The following is a 17,015-nucleotide window of genomic DNA, read 5'->3' on the forward strand; positions in this document are numbered from 1 at the left end:
TATATATATATAATCATTTTCTGGGAGAAGCAGCAGTGATTGACTTTGGGGTGGCATCTCTTCAGTCCGCTAATCACTTTGTGTCTTTGACTAAATCGCATGGGCGCAACTCTGCATGTCTTATGTAATCTGCGTTGTTTGGAACTAAATAACTTTCCATTTATTTACATTAGAAAATAAAAGTGTCAACAAAATTGTCTTGCACTTTGTTTGTTTTTGTTTATGATCATCTAGAATAATTGAAAATTGTCAGAAACACATTGTTGCCACTTTATTCATGTACACTGTGCTACTGCTCTTATGGCACATGTTTTATTGGTGACTAGTGAACCATGGATCTTGTTGTGAAGGTGTTGCACATGGGGCAGGATAGACCCTGGATAGTGCACTAGTCCATATCAGCATCACATCTAACGCCAAATTACAGTTCCTGTATGTTTTTAGACTGTGGGTGGAGTTCCCAGGGAGAACCTTTCAAACTCCATACTCCTGCCTTGTTATGCAAGAACACCAAACACTCTTCCACCACGTGGCTTTTCAAAAATATATTTTAATAATAAAAAAAACCAAAGAAGGTGTCAAAGAAGTCAAAGAAGACAAAACACTGCCTGTCATGTGATCTAGCCGTCACACCAGGAAATTACCCTGTTACAGGTAAGTAGACGTTGCACATGTGTTGGTCAACTTTCCAACCACAAAGCCACACACGCTGCCCTTGAGGTGAGACTGTAACGTTCATTCAGTTCACAATATCCACTGTGAGGATCTTTTAATAGGGTTGTTACCAGAAATACATTTCACATAGTTTGAATACTGGGTCTATTTCCAGGGGAGAAAAGAGGAAGATAAGATTAAATTAGTAGTATTTTTTCCAGTGACTTACAACTGAAGTAGTTTGCATATGCTGTGTGTATTGATGTTTTGTTTTTTTTTCTTTTTGGACAGTTTCAGTTACAGTTAAGAATGTTGTGCAAACAAAATGTAAATCAGACAAGCCTGGTTGGCATCAAATCACACCTGTGAGCTTGCTTCTTCATTTAGAAGGCTACGTAAACATTAACAAGTTGTCTTTTCCATGTCGTGGCTGATTAGTTGTTACTGCATTACCAGTTAGCAGTTAAATTCCTGTGCCTAATAAAGTGTCCAGTGTTTCAATTTCAATTCCCTTTAGTTAGAGCTGTGTTTAACTCTTTAACACTAACACTAAACAGACAAATTTCACTGGTGTTGCCTTCTGAACCACAAAAAGTGATGCAGAGAACCAATTTAGACCACTGTGAGTCAGCGTGAGACAGAGGAGGAAGTCAGAACAAAAACACATAGTGTATACACAAAAGTAGAACAGAATTGTTGCTGAACTAAGAAAACCAGGCCTGTCGATGGTCACAGGTTTCTACTTTCTTGAGCAAAGACTGCGATGGAGACACATTGAGAGGACTCAGATGTACACATGGACACCGTGTCTCTGGTAGTGAGTGAGACACAGGATCATCGCCTGCTCTGTTTGTGTAAGGCCTCTAAACACTGAGCATGATTCTGACTAATTCTCCCACACACTCTGTTTACACTTCTGATTCATCGAGGTGCTGTTAATTTCTCAGGTCTGAGTACTCAGGCTCTGACATTTCATTCTGTTTTTTGTATATTTGTTTTTTCTGTGGATTTTGCAAATCATGATCTACATTGTTGTCATCCTGGGACAATTATAGCACTAGTTATTTTGAACACAATAATCTAGACCTCACATTTGTAACCATCCACTGCTCTGTAGCCTGCGATGCATTCACATCTGCAGGTCAGAGAGTTTACTATATGAGAACATACATTTGTGCATAAAGACGACAGTAAATATGCTGCACAGATTAACTTTCTTCAATTCAATATGTGGTGTTAAAAGTAGCAGAATTTTTCAGACGTTGTTAAACACATGCAGCAATGATGTCAGGGAGAATAAAAATGAATTTCTTTAAAATAAAACATCTAATTTTAACAGTAATCCTAGTTTTGGTCTCTCATTGTTTCCACTGATGATCCCTAGATCAGGTTCTGTTGTACTGATTGTTTTGATTTGTTACTGTAGGTCATTGGATAAAAACTCAAATGCCTGTTGTGTTTTAAGGGATTTTCAACAGTACAAAAATGTTTTAAATAAAGTGTATGTGCCTTGTTGGCATTTATAACTCAAACAGGAGGAAGGTAATTTCCTCCAGACCGTGAAGGCCACCATAGTTTACTGATGTGTTTGGGAAGGGGAGTGGTCAGTCCAGGAGTCCTCTGCTATTTTTTTTTTTTATTATTAATCCATAATCCGCAGTCTCACCATTAGACGTCACTAACTATTACACACATAGCCTTTAGATTGTAGTGAACAAAGTTGGGTTGTAATCGTTTTTGCTTGTTGTTTAAGTTGTTTAATATGCTGTTTATTTATGTGCTTAAATATCAAGAAATGCGTGGGGGAAAAATATCTCCTGTCAGTGATATTTTTCTTTGACAAACTAAAAGAAAACTTGAAACCTAATATTCTGGCCACCAGGGAAGATATTTTCTTCACAAGTTGGCAAACTGTTGAAAATGGAGCCATGACGCTTTGTCCATTGCCACCCCTCTTTTAAAAAGAGACGCAGAAGAAGAAGAAAAAAACCCTTTGTGGCTTCCGATCACTTTTCCACTACTATACTTCACCCGGAACTCCCATGGCCATATATGGAGGGCTAAGGGGGCGGGGCCGGACACTACCTTATATGGAGCTTCCACATGAAAGCTCACTGGTGGAGTCCAAGTCAATGTAAGCCAGTGGATTTACAAGGATTTTGTAATATTTACATGTGGTTAAGTCTGTCAAGTGGTGTCTGTCGTATTGTTGCTGCATGAAGAGAGGGTTTGTGTTACTGAGCAGTTCTTCTTTAACAACAGAAGTGTGTTTATGTTCCACCAGAACACACAGAAGGACTTCTACCTTCATAATTAGGGGACAAGTTCTTCATTTTATTTTAAGCATTTAAATCATATAGATTGCATAGCATAAAGCCATCTACTTAATGGGATTGCATTATATGAATGCCTACTTCGGTCTCTAAGATGTTTACATTGATCAAGTATTTCCCATTTATCTATTTGTGTATTTTCTTTAATCTGATGCAGATAAGTCATTTTGTGATTAAAATAAATCACTAGAACTGTGTGACAGTGAGCTGGACACACTACAATCTCTGATCTATAGTATCTAATATTGACAGTGATTGACAGTGATAATCTTGGTCTTTGAGTAATTCACTGAAATATTATGGCTGCAGCAGAAACAAATGAGCTCCTTAGGACTGTATCAGAACATGCTACACAATAATACATCTCCATTCATAACAATTATATTTTTAGTACAAGTTACCACAATCAACTTTAATTAATCAATTAAGCTTAATAATTGAGCAATTTCTCACAATCTCCTGCCCTACCTTATGGTACACTCTGTGACAGTTTTGTGAGTCCAGACCAAGTCTTGGTCTCAGGAAATGGTTGGCCTGAAAAAAGAAATCACAGAGTCAGTATGTTAATGAGCTAGTCTGTTTTTTTTTTGTTTGTTTGTTTGTTTGTTTGTTTGTTTGTTTTTTATAAACCCCTTTAATCTCCATTTTTTATATTCATCATGATTAAAAAAGTTCACCACAGTTCAGTGAGATGGCTTCGTTTTTTAATTGCTTCATTTCTTTATTTATTAGTCTAAAAATAAATGTCTACTGCTGAGCCATGTCTGGGTCTCAACTCAGTTGTTGAGAAGGACTGGCTTAAACTCCTCAGTCAGTGAACTCTCTCTACAGGTGTGTGTAAAATAGAAAAGTTCTCAGTTACACTGCAAGCTGTAACTGTGTTTCAGGCATTTCCACCAGCGCCTCCGTCAGTTCCACGAGGAACGGGATGGAGCAGACTTGTCTCCGGTGGAGTGGACTGAAAAGCTCGGGTATTAACCTATCAGTGCTGCCGCAGCCTTTCTCTTTTTCCCCTTTGACAGTGAAGTTTCCACCGGCTGACGCGCAGAGACTGCAAGTGAGGGTGCCTCGTGTGGCGCTCTGTCCATATATGGTCATCTACGTCACACAAATGTTCCATCCCCCTATTTAATACAGACACACTGGAGTCCCCTCTCCAGCTCCAATAGAGCAAGTGGGGCCGCTCTTTTGCAACCAACGCCACCACTACCACCTCCTTCTCCATCTCCCCCTCCTCCCCCCCCCTGATTCACAGACTTCAAATTCCCTCACAAGCAGCTCATCAGCTTCCACAGTGATCACATTAATAACAACTCTACTCTGCCTGAGAGCGATCACCCAAGGAGGACACAGAGAAGAACCAGCGCAGCGCGGCGCGTCCTCGGCGGGATACCTGGTCAGGTCCATCCACTCCTGCTCCACTGACGCCTCATCTACACCTGCAGCTGTGTTTTGTTTTTGTTTGTTTGTTTTAACTCAACTTTTTTGGCTGGAACTTCTTGGGTAACCGGCGCCGCGTCCTTCATAAATGTCGTACTGAATATTAACTGCTATGACAGGGAAACTAGCGGAAAAGCTCCCTCTTACCATGAGCAGTTTAATAAACACGATCCCTGACAGTCTGTACCCGGAGGAGGACATCCCGACATCTATGAATATTTTCACCAATACGGAATCTATTAACCACTATTCACAGATGAATACAGGTAAGGCTCTCTCTCACACACACGCATCTTCCACCGTCAAGCGCGTCTAAGTGTTTTGTGCGCGGAAGGCAACAGTTGGAGCCGCGGGTACAGGCACCTGTTTGCGCTCTCTGGCTGTTGCGCACAAAAAACATCTGCCGATCTGAACACTTTTTCTGAGTCTGGTTTAAAACCCGTGACCGTCAGTGCATTCCAATTTTGTTTAAAGAGTAAAACGTATTTAATATGTGTGTTCTTCCGGGCTGTTAGTGTCATTTTTCTGTACTCCCGTTACCGAAAATGTCCGCTTTTCAAACGTATCATCATTAAACATGGAAACACGCTCTATTAAATTGAAATCTATTAATGGAAAAGATTGGAAAATAAATAGTTCCTATCATGGGGTATTACACTTAGGGAGCTTGTGGTGAGGTTAATTGGGAACATTGTTTGAGGAATAACGGGAGAATCTGGAAGGAGGAAAATTCAGTGTAAAACACGGCCTATTTAAAGAATTGTGGATCAGCGTCCAATTAAAAAGGTTAAAGAATACACGCCGTTATTTTATCTCATAAATGAATGACTATTTTAGACAATGACAATCTCTATCTCGTCAACATCAACTTCTGACTGTTTTTTGTTTGTTTGTTTGTTTTTGTTTTTTGTTTTGTTTTGTTTTGTTTTTAAGTTTTCATCTAAATGTCTGTGGCAGTTTTTATTCCAAATAAACATCCTAAGACGCCAGGGCCGTGGATCACCTTTTCAAAATAAGATAAATAAATAAATAAAAAGCGAGGCCGTGGATCTCTGTTGATTTGTAGTTTAATCCAGATTAACGTATATTTTTACTGTTTATGGATGCATCTGATTTATTTGTTGTTTCAATAATTTTATTAATAATTGTATACACACCTACCTCCGCAAAATGTGTTAAATGTTCAATATTCCTGAATAAAATCAACATCCGATTTAATTATATTTACATTTAGTTTCTTGGGTCTGACCTAGATCTTTTTTATTTGATTCCTAATAATTAAAACAGCATCTAGATTCGATTTATCTTTAATAATTCCCCCCTGATTCGACCTCAAAATATGTCCCAGGGCCAGGTGGTTAAATAATCATTTCTTCTTTATGTTCATATATATGGAAGGGAATTAAATATATTCAGCTTGACATATATGTGGCTTTTTTTACATAAATATATACATTTAATATGAACACTGACAAGAATGAGCAATTTAAACAAATTAAAATATGATGGGCAAAAGCTGCAGCAGACTTCAGGTGTGTGTGTGAGTGTGTGTGTGAGTGTGTGTGTGTGTGTGTGTGTGTTGCTGTTTTAATTATTTCTGTTCCTGGTGAATTTATATTATGATCAAGATTTTTTAATATATTTGTAGACTAGGTTATTTTGTATTGGAGCGAGGAAATGTCAATTTGAACGTTTTAGTTAAAATCTGTGATTTATTTCTCTGGTGCAGCAGGTGTTGGAAAGGTTTCATCCCAATTGAGCATCCAGAATAAGATGGTGATCTTTTTATTCCGTGCCTTTAAGTCTGTGTATAAACTCAAAAAAAAAACATTAATATGAACTCTGACTTCTTTATGTCAAAATGTTGACGTTATGCACATAAACAAAATTATGTCATTGTGAATCACTGCTCATGTGACAATCACAATTGTGCAATACACATAATTTTGGTTGTGTTTGTTTCATTGTAATTTGCCTTTAGTTAAATTGTAGCAGGCTGTAATTACTGGGAGTCAATGGATGAGGACCTCAGCATATGATTTCCTGCGAATGGAAAAGAGTCGTCCGATCTCAGCTTGGGTTTTAAGGAGGAATTCTTTTCACATATGTCACATTTGAGTCTCCTGAGCCTGATCAGTCCCCATGTCCCTGTTTAATGCGTCCACATCTGACGTATCCAGGGGATTTGGGGAATCAGTCATGAATAATCTCTGTGTGTGTGTGTGTAAGACTGTAGTAAAAGAGTGTTTACAAATTAAATATCAAAGAATTTATGAAGCCAACTATTACAGAGATTGGCCTGACACTTGAATACCTTACCACACACACTCTTACACACTGCTAATGTGCTGATGCCCCTTTGCTGCAAATGTGTTTTGAATCCCTCTGTGTGATAGATGTGGTGTCTGCCTTATAATCCTCCCTGCTGTAAAGAAATCAGATCTTGCCATTCAGTTTGGCTGTCCTCCTGAGGGACACAATGACTGGATCGAAGGGGGTGTTTAAGTCTTGATTTATGAGAGCCTGTGGGATCTCAGAGAGAGAGAGAGAGAGAGAAAGGGGGAGAGAGAGAGAGACACTAGGAGAGAGAGGACGAAAGAGAAGAGGCAGCACCAACTCTGATGCAGCAGTCACTCACTTATCTTAAGGGTCTGACAGCACTTACGTTTCTTCATAAACTGCCTTAGACTCTTTAACAACTTTGGACCTTCTTTTGCACCTACAGAAAAATGCAGCAAACAAAAAGGCTAAATCTTTGCAAAAGAACTTCTACTTTCTGTAGCCTAACATAAGTTTTGTTTTTGTTTTTTTACCTTTTTCAGATAAAGCACGTGGATGATTTGTTCATATACGTTTTGTGTGCTTTTTGTAGATAATATTATGGACCTGGGCATGGGGAGCGAGAAGATACCTTCAGAGATCCAGTATGGTTCCGGCTTTCAGTCCAACCGCAGTGGGCAGACTGTCACCTACCTGGGGAAGTTTGCCTTTGACACTCCTCCATCAGGTGGCATAGGAGGTTCAGGCTGGTGCTCTGATAATAACATTATCAGTCTGGTCAGCGCCGGGATCCTGGGGGTATCTCCATCACCTGGCACGGTTACAGCGCAGACATCATCCTCTGCAGCCAGCATGGGTGGACAAACGTCTGACATGGAGCAGGTTTATGGTCCACCACTACCTGCTTACTCCACCTGCAGTGACCTCTACCAGGACCAGGTCTCCTTTCACCACAGCCCCGCCACCAGCACAGCTCTACCCTACCCTGGCAATGACTATCACTCCACATCCAAAGGCTCCATGGATGGAAGTCTTTTCTCCATGATCCCTGACTACAACCTTTTCCACCATCAGGGTGATGTTGGCGTGATGGAACACAAGCCCTTCCAGACCATGGACCCTATCCGGGTCAACCCTCCACCCATCACACCACTGGAGACCATCAGGGCATTTAAAGACAAGCAGCAAATTCACCCAGGTTTTATCGGTGGGCAGCAGCACCCTCCTCAGCACCACCCACCGCCACAGACTCTCACCCTAAAACCCATCCGGCCGAGGAAGTACCCCAACCGTCCCAGCAAAACCCCAGTCCACGAAAGGCCACATGCCTGTCCGGCAGAGAACTGTGACAGGCGCTTTTCCCGGTCTGACGAGCTGACGCGTCACCTTCGCATCCACACAGGTCACAAACCCTTCCAGTGCCGAATATGTATGCGCTCCTTCAGCCGGAGTGACCACCTGACCACTCACATCCGCACACACACAGGTGAGAAACCCTTCTCCTGTGAGTTCTGTGGACGCAAGTTTGCTCGAAGTGATGAGCGAAAGAGACATGCAAAGGTTCACCTGAAACAGAAGGACAAGAAGCTGGCAGACAAGAGCAGTGGGGCAGCGGGGAGCCACAGCTCGCCACCCAGCTCCTGTGGGGGGCCAACGGTGGGAACATCATGACCGTTAGTCAGTGCACTTGGACTTGAACCCTCACCAGGCCCCATAAAAAATGACTAATGAAGAAGGGACCACATCCACTATGAGATAAATAGGTGACTTTTTTCCTCTCTTTTCCATCCAAGCTTCACTAAGTTGTATTCCTTCTGTTTTTAGATGGACGCCTTTAGATTAAATAAGCAGGAAACGGCTGCTACGCCCTTTTCTGTCTAACAACTCAAAGCCTCAGCTACTGTTACGCAGTGCCAACACAAAGAAGGGGCATCTTGGCACATACTGCCCTGGGGGCCACTGTGTATGTATAGTTTTTTGAGGTAGCTTCACTTTTGTAAATTTAACTGAGAAATTCAACATTGTAGAGAATCCAGAATCCATCACAAGGATTATCAGAGACAGAATTATGATGGAGCTTAGTTATGGGAAGAGTAGGAATTGCATTAATTTTATTAGGCTGTTTAAAAGTGCAATTGGTTATATTTGTGTGCTGTCATTGTTACCTTATAAGTGGCACTTGACTTGTCTTTCTGAATTTTCTTACGTGTGTTTATATTTTATATTTTGAATGTTGTTTCTTTGAAAGAATGTTGCCAAACGTATTGTGTTAAAAACGCCAACTTGGTTCTTCAGTATTGTGCCTGATGTTTGCATTAAAAGCGATTTCAGCTCAGCATACATTGAATTGAAAAGAGGGCAGACTTTCAGTTCTTGATTTTTACATTTGGATTTGGTTAAATCTAGATGACTGAAAGGATTACACAAAATAAATGAAACAATGTTTTTTTTCCTGTTACCTGTTCATATAAAAAAAAAATCAAAAAAGCCTGCAGCAATCAATGTCTTTGCCAAGATTTATTTATTTGTTGTCACTTACTGACACTGTGTAATTTTGTTACCGTTTTATGTGATGGTTTTATGTGTTGTTACCAGATATAATTTCAATACCATCCATTTTTTTTCACTTTTTCTGAGTTCTGCAATTATATGCAATAGGTCCGTGACATGTGCCACCAACCCATAAATCAAATTAACTAAGAGCACAGTTGAACAGACGGAAGTACTTAAATAAACAACACTGGTTTGCAAATTAGCAGCATATGGAAGCAAAGTGGGGGGAAAAGAATGAATGAGGCTTTTTTTTGTACACTTCATTGTGTTAAAAACAAACTCCTATGTTTAAATTATTTCCAATCCAGACAGAGACTGATTTGTAAACTTGTTTTTGTACAAAGCACAAATATGTATGTAGCTGTAATAGATTAATCACATTTGCACTCAGACACCAAATGCACCACAGCTTAGTGTTAAATTGTGCACATGCAGTACAGTATGTACACGTGTTCATGCACACTGTGTAAATAGAAGTGTCAGCATAATGAATACATTTTAAATTGACAGAATACCTTGACGGAATCTGTCTAGAATATTGTAGTTTTCATTTTGTTGTCATAGGTCATAGCAAAAGCCACAGTGCCAAATAAGGAAGTGTTTTCTCAATTTCTGTCATAAAAACACAACACAAAGGTTACATAGAGTAATATTTGTTTTAAGGAAGCACTGGTATGTGTGTTGTATCTTTATAAAAAAAAAGAAATCCCCCAGTATACAAGAACACATGAATGAAATTGTTAAGTTTTCTGAGAATTACTGATGAAATACTCTTCATGGAAATAGCAACATTTTCCACATGTGGCTTCTCACTTCTCCTTTTTGTAGCTGGATGGAAAGAAAATAATTCTTCTTTTCTGAGAGACTTTTTCTTTCAAATTTGTATTTGTTGGAAAAAAATACAACATAAACAAAACTTAGAAAATATTTGTTAATGTAGCGGTCAGCAGACATAGCATTCAGACATAAGGAAAATATCAACAGACAAATGCAAAGGCCAGAAACAAGGAGCTTCCTGGCAAGTTATTTTTTCCAATTAATTTGACCTCAGAGTCTTTCCTCAGCTCATCTGCATGGCTAAATGGACTGACCTTTGAGCACTTTTATATTAGATAGTTTAAAAGTTCACACTCCCTGAAACAACTTGCTGTATAAAAAGTAGCTGTTTATCATAAGAATTATTTTATTTAAATAAAAAAAATAGTGAAACTTTGGAACATCTAAAGAAATGCTTTCCAAATTATGACGAGTTTGATGGACTTAAATTGATTCTTGACTAGATTCAGTCTAGACGGGAGTGACTAGCCTCAAGTATAATAATCCCATATCAGAGCGCTTCGTAGAGTCAGCACCAGTGTCTATGGTTGCAGTGATGTGAAAAAAAAAACTCATGTGTATCTTTAATGTTTACTTACAATAACTTGATTGTTACATTCTTTAGATAATTTTGACTTGATTTAACCAAAAATGATGCTCTTGCGTGCTCCAGTTTTGACACTGGTGAGAATGATTTTTGCTTTTTAATTATAGCATAGAAACTGTGGCATCCTCCTTGAGAAAACTGTGTTTTTGTTGCTTTGCGTCAAGGACTGATGCAGAGTGAGGCGGTGACTACACACCAAACTATTTCCACATCTAAATGAAGCCGTGTAATTACAACCCTGCAACGTCAATATTTCATCAGTCACATAACAGGACATTCTGTCACTTGGGTTTTGTGACATTTCTGTAATTGATGCGAGGGTTTCAAAATTTTTCCCCCAACCGGTTTCCTATAGGTTGCTGAATAACAATGTGCGCTGTGCCATGTTTCTACTGAATATCTCCGTGAACAGCATGAATGCTATAGATAAATGTCAATGACTTTCTGAACTCAGAAACAACCCCCCTCTTTCACAATGATGCTTCTGAAAGGAGGCATTATGTTATGTTTTCTGTCTGCTGTTGTCCATAAGTAGATTTAATAGTAGGATTTAGCCACTTACCAGAGCCCACATTGGCAGCCATTTTTGTCCAAAATCCACTTGCTGGGTTAGCCAGTCAAAATGATCAGATTTGGACAGGAGTAACTAATCCTACACAATACTTTGTGTTTCTATGTTTAGTTCAGTGTCTGTGAAGTGGACCGTGGATACAGTAACAGGCTTGGGCTGTTTGGTCCATTAACAATTAGATGTTTTATGACATTGGGGGGAAAACAGCTTACAACTGAAAAGATGTCGATAATGTGTAGATCTTATAGACATCTCATGTCATGCCATGGACTACAGCAGGGATTTTGAGGTCTCCACACTCTGGTAGTTAGATGGAGTCGATACTCACTGTTTTCTGTTGTGTTGTGTTTCCTTTTTCATTACAGTATATGATCACGTTTGCATGTGCACGGAAATGTTCCCGAGTGTTGCCCCATATGCTGAGTGCGGCACTCATTTCTTTATTATGCATGAAAAGTAAATGCACCTATATTTGGGTGAGTTGGCATAAATATTCCAACAATTCAAGAACGTCACTTGGAAACACACACTGGGATTTCTGTTGTATTGGCTTTTCTTTTAAGAAAACAAAAGGTCTTGTTAAAATGTTGTGGAAGTCTTAAAGTTATTTCATGTTTTTATTACCTTATACTAAGGTCCTTTTACGATGAATTGAGTATTAAAATGAATTTTACTATATCCTCGTGTTGGGGAGTTGTTCTCCCCTGTTTACTTGGCACTTCGGTTTGTTGTATTGCAGTTTTGTTATTTCTATGTATGTACTTGAATAAAGAAAAATATAACTTGCCTTCAGTTTACTTTAGTTCCCATACATAAATACATGTATGTATGCACCTGAACCAACTCTATGGAGATGGTGAAAGTACATAATTTTTATACTTTTACATAATAACAAAATACTATTATCACTTTGAATAATCTGAGAAAAAGCTCAAAACAACATTGGGACTGCAGGTGTCTGACTGTCTTAGATTTTTTTTTTCCCGTACCAAGACTCGCAATATCAGTTGCATTGTTTTTGTATTGAGGGAAAAAATGCATTGATACAGTTAAAATGAAATATATAGAAACTGTTTTGTACACAACAAGTACAATATTTTGAATCCCTTAGGACTGATATATTACATAAAGATAAATGTGTCTCATGCACAGCAGACACATTAATTAAATAATAACATAAATGTTTCTTCATCATCAATAGACTGTGTGTATCTATACATGGTGCATATGTGGAGGCCAAACTTCCCTTCAGACCCTTATTATCGTTTTTTTGACTTTGTATAAACAAAATTGTCTAGCTGTCAAATTTTATTAATATAACAGAGCACCATTGTATTTAACGGGCCTCTATTTTGTTCATACAAAAATGTTTGTGTTGTGGTCAAAATGAACAAGCTGTTGTATGTTTTGTTTGTACTTGACAGGGAAGCCATAGGTCTCAGAGTTGGTGTTGCCAAAAACAGCAACTAAACTCAATGATAGCATAGAGTCAGTTGTGTTGGACGTGACATGGGTAAGATGTGAGATGTTTCCACAGAATGTTTGAAAAACAAAGCATCACATTTTTGGCTATCTTAAATATAAGAGCGTTTGCGTTCATTTTTGTCTTCAAACTGAATCTACCTGAGTTGATTGAGCTACTTAATACAATTATTTCATTGTCATTTCCTTGACATTACCTTTACCTTTGTGTTAACAGCAACTACAAATTTTAATAGGTTAGCAGTGTTTTCAATAACAGTGAAAAATCATTGCACTAAACCATTAAGGAAGCAGACTTGAGTCTGGAAGGTTGCAGGTTCGAATTCACCAGCTGCCAAGTTACCAATGAGGTGCTCTGAGTATGGCACCGTCCCCACACACTGCTCCCCGGGCACTCAAAAAGCTGCCCACCATTCACTTTGGTGATAGGTTAAATGCAGAGGTCAAATTCTGTTGTGTGCAGTGACGTGTGTCACAATGTCACAATGACAAGGAGTTCACTTTCCTTTCAATTCCTTTCCTTAACGATGCACTGAGCCGTCATTCATGTTTGGTGTGCCATGTCAACTGCATAAATATTATCTTGTTGTCATTGTGTGCTTTGTGTTGTAATTTCTTATGTACGGTCTTTGTCTCAGTTGCCTATGCTGCTTCAACGCAATAATTTTCCTAGTGCAAGATCAACAAAGATTTAACAAAGTAAAATAAAGATCAATAAATTATTTCTTAACACAATTAGGATAGCTGAATGAAAGCTAGTAGTAAGTCCTAACCAGCCTATGGATTCATACAAAAGGTGTGTGTGTGTGTGTGTGTATATATATATATATATATATATATATGTTTATATATATATATGTATATATATATATATATGTATATATATATATGAGCAAAATATGAAAAGGTATGTTGCTTACAAAACATAGATCAATTTGACTTGCAATCATTTTCACTAATGTTGAATCACCTGCCCAATACTGTAACTAAAATTTGTGTTTTTATTATTTAATATGTTTTTTTAAATTGAATATAAAAATAAAAGTTCTGTAAAGGAAACACTAGTGTCTCGTTGCCGGACTTCCTGTTTATGTCTATCTGTTGAATGGTGGAAAGGAATGAGGTCCTCGGATAATAATAAAACAACAGACTGAAACCGGACAGACGTTAACTCAAAATGAGTTGGTATGTATCTTTTTTTGTTATCGATTTCAATTCCATGCAGGAAATGTATTTTAATGGGCTCGCAATGACCGAATGGTCTCGGACTAGTTTCCGGAAACAGCTGCAGAGCAGGGGTTAGCATTAGCTTGTTAAAGTCGCTGTTCGTTTGAAACAAGTTTTAACTCACAAACAGCCGTAGAAAATAATCGTTGACATGTCACTATCCTTTACACGTAAAATACGTATAATCGTTTGTGTCGTGGCAAGTGAAGCAAAGGTTGTCACAAACCCTGTTCGAGGTTTGTTTGTTTAAAAGCTCAGCACTGTAGCTAAGCTAACTTAAGGACAATTTAACATAACTTACATTTACTGTAACTGTACGTTTTGACGTGGTAACTTAAAATATTGGTTTTATAAGAGTAAAGCGAATCTGTGCGTCAACCACAGACACTAACTGCAGTAGCTTTCACTTAAACAAGAGTACACAATAATGAAGCCATTTAAAGGGAACTGTAGTTGTTTGCGGCTAACGTTAGCATTTTGACTGGTATTTCTGGAAATTTAGCTGTGTTGTCTGGTGATGGTTTTAAGAACAGAAAAGAATAACCAAATTTAATAAATCCAACACAAAACGAATGTCAAAAGAAACTATGAAACTTTTCACAAAGCTGTTATGTTAAAGGAGTATGTATTTTATTGTTTTTTCAGAGACATAAATGTATTTTATTTGTATTTTTAAAAATCTGCTTCTATATTTGTTGTAAAACATACTGAGTGTTAAAAGATCTTTTGTTGAAAATTAATGTCAAATTAATAGTCAGATTGCTGTATTTAGTCTCCATCTGAAGTGCCACAAGATGTTTTATGTGGTTGAGGTTTGGACACTGACCACTCCATGTTTGAAAATGCGGCCTCACGATCCATGAGAAACTCTGTCATAATTTAAACCTTGTGTGTCCTTGCAATGTCATCTTGGGATATGCCTGTGCTTTCCCGAAAGAAGGAAACATGGAACATTGTGGTCATTTTGTAAATGAAGTTGGTCAGCTGACCTTTAACCACTGCAACAATCCTACAGCAGCCTTGAGTCAGAATATTGACAGTGGCACTATTAGGATTTCTTTCAAAGCTGCTAAAACTATAAAATTGAACTTTGAAGAAGAGAGAGACTTAGTATGTGCAGTTTACAGAGGCACTGACACAGACTGAACCAGCTTAGTAAACGAGCCCTTTGGTGACTCCATTGACCTACAAGAAAAGTGTTAGTCTGACGGAAAAAAGATCATGGCAACTGTGCTGTCTGAACCGCCCGAAGTTTATTATACAATATTAGAAAGTAGGAGTTGGATAACAGTCACAATTCTATAAGATATTTTTTAAACAAAGTAGCAACAATCAATTGTTTTAAAATACAGAATTTTAATTTTAAATCACAAATTGTCTAGAGTGTATGGGAGTAACATTTATTTTTAGCTCTACCATTGTTTCTATAAGGTGTAAGTCCTTTCTCTACTAAATAATGAGGGGTGTGAAAGATCAGAGAAAGTTTTGATTACTAAATAGACAAGATGGCAATTTTTTGATTGCTATTTCATTCACTAATTGCAAGTTTTCATGCAATTGAGGTCGCTTGGACAGTTGTCTTCTTTTTTTTTATCTCTCTGAATAACCAATTGAGTCGGGGTACTAAAGACTAGCTTATATGCTTTGTACATAAATGTTTCTGAAGCTTCATTTGAATGGACTGTCATAAATCCAGTCCTTCTTTCTCACAGTTCAAGAGGAAGTGACTGACATGGATGCGCATGAACTTGCTTTATAATATGTTCCACATTCACAGTGTCATTATCAGGAAAGACAGTAATCAAGTGGACAAAATGTCGTCACTCACTTTAGTGTGGCAGTCAATAGCTGGCAAGTGACGCTTGTACCAGCACGCACTGCCAAATACAAGGTCAAGAGAGGGAGCACTCCATGAGTCAAAAGAGTCTTTTATTTGCTCTGCTGACTGATGCATTCTAACAGGGCCTGCACACTTGCTTCTATGACGTGAGACGTTTGACTTTGGGGTCATTCTCAGAACAATCCCACTTCCCAGTACCTTCAACTAACCCTCTGTGCTCTGTGGAATATCTGAGGTTGAGTGATGCACTACTCCACTGATGGCACACACATTCAAAGTTTTAGTGAAAAGCCATTGGGTCTTCCCATCTGCTCATAAGGACTGCCAAGGAAAAGAGCCTGTTTTGTCTTTGTTTTTTGTCTATGTGCTTCCTTGGTGACAGTGACGTTTTGCCTATATATCAGAAAAGATTGCATCTCACCGTTAATGGAAGTTCAAGATATTACAATTCAATACAGCAAGTGTCTGACCCTGTCTGAAATAGGATATTGACTGAGAACATTTAGAAAACCACAGAGTTTTTGTTTTCCTCTTTCACTTTCCTTAGTCTCACGTTACTACTGTTTATTTGTTGCCATAATATATATTTCTGTACTATTAAAATATAGTGTATGTTGTTATGGGTTCAATTGAAGGTTTAAAACTGTCAATTTTATGTCATACAAAACCGATGTTTAGCAGATCAACAGGTCTTGATGTTGGTAATGCATTTTTTGAAAGTAGAGTAGAGTTGAGAAAGTTGAGTTTTTGAAATTCAGTGATACGTATGCAAAGCCAGCCACTAGGGTACACAAAGCCGTGTTTATAGTGCCGGTCCCAAGCCTGGATAAATGGTGAGGGTTGCGTCAGGAAGGGCATCCGGCGTAAAACGTTTAGCTAAATCAAATATGCGAATCACTAAAACGATTTCCATACCGGATCGGTCGAGGCCCGGGTTAACAACGACCGCCAACAGTGCTGTTGACCAACAGGGCACTGATGGAAATTGGACTACTGTTGGTCAGAGTCAGAGCCAGAGACAGAGAAGAAGAGGAGGGCGTTTGGTTAGGAGAAAAAGAGAAAAGATGAAGAATAAAAGTGTTAGTCTGAAGTTTGGAACTTTGAATGTAGGTACAATGACAGGGGAAAGTAGAGAACTGGCTGATGTGATAGAGAGAAGAAGAGTAGATATTTTGTGTGTACAGGAGACCAGGTGGAAGGGCAGTAAGGCTA

General features: G+C 38.5%; 2 protein-coding genes across 2 annotated transcripts in view; both read left to right on the plus strand.

The window, feature by feature from the left end:
- Positions 1–4,245: 4,245 nt before the first annotated feature.
- On the plus strand, positions 4,246–12,111 carry egr3 (early growth response 3). The gene is made up of 2 exons (XM_008336771.3): positions 4,246–4,693; positions 7,300–12,111. The coding sequence occupies exons 1-2, from the start codon at positions 4,540–4,542 to the stop codon at positions 8,376–8,378; spliced, it is 1,233 nt and encodes a 410-aa protein (XP_008334993.1). The 5' UTR covers positions 4,246–4,539; the 3' UTR covers positions 8,379–12,111.
- Positions 12,112–13,799: 1,688 nt separating this feature from the next.
- Positions 13,800–17,015, plus strand: part of bin3 (bridging integrator 3) — a 33,361-nt gene continuing 30,145 nt past the window's right edge. The window contains exon 1 of the mRNA XM_008336770.3: positions 13,800–13,921. Within this exon, the coding sequence (XP_008334992.1) occupies positions 13,914–13,921 (8 nt within the window). The 5' untranslated portion in view covers positions 13,800–13,913. The remainder of the gene's footprint in view (positions 13,922–17,015) is intronic.

The sequence above is a fragment of the Cynoglossus semilaevis genome, chromosome Z, assembly GCF_000523025.1.
Source record: "Cynoglossus semilaevis isolate Cse_v1.0 chromosome Z, Cse_v1.0, whole genome shotgun sequence".
NCBI lineage: Eukaryota > Metazoa > Chordata > Actinopteri > Pleuronectiformes > Cynoglossidae > Cynoglossus > Cynoglossus semilaevis.

Coding starts and splice junctions, on each gene's coding strand:
- egr3 (XM_008336771.3), top strand. CDS start 4,540: ATGACAGGGAAACTAGCGGAAAAGCTCCCTCTTACCATGAGCAGTTTA. Junction 4,694..7,299: donor CTATTCACAGATGAATACAG/GTAAGGCTCTCT, acceptor TGCTTTTTGTAG/ATAATATTATGGACCTGGGC.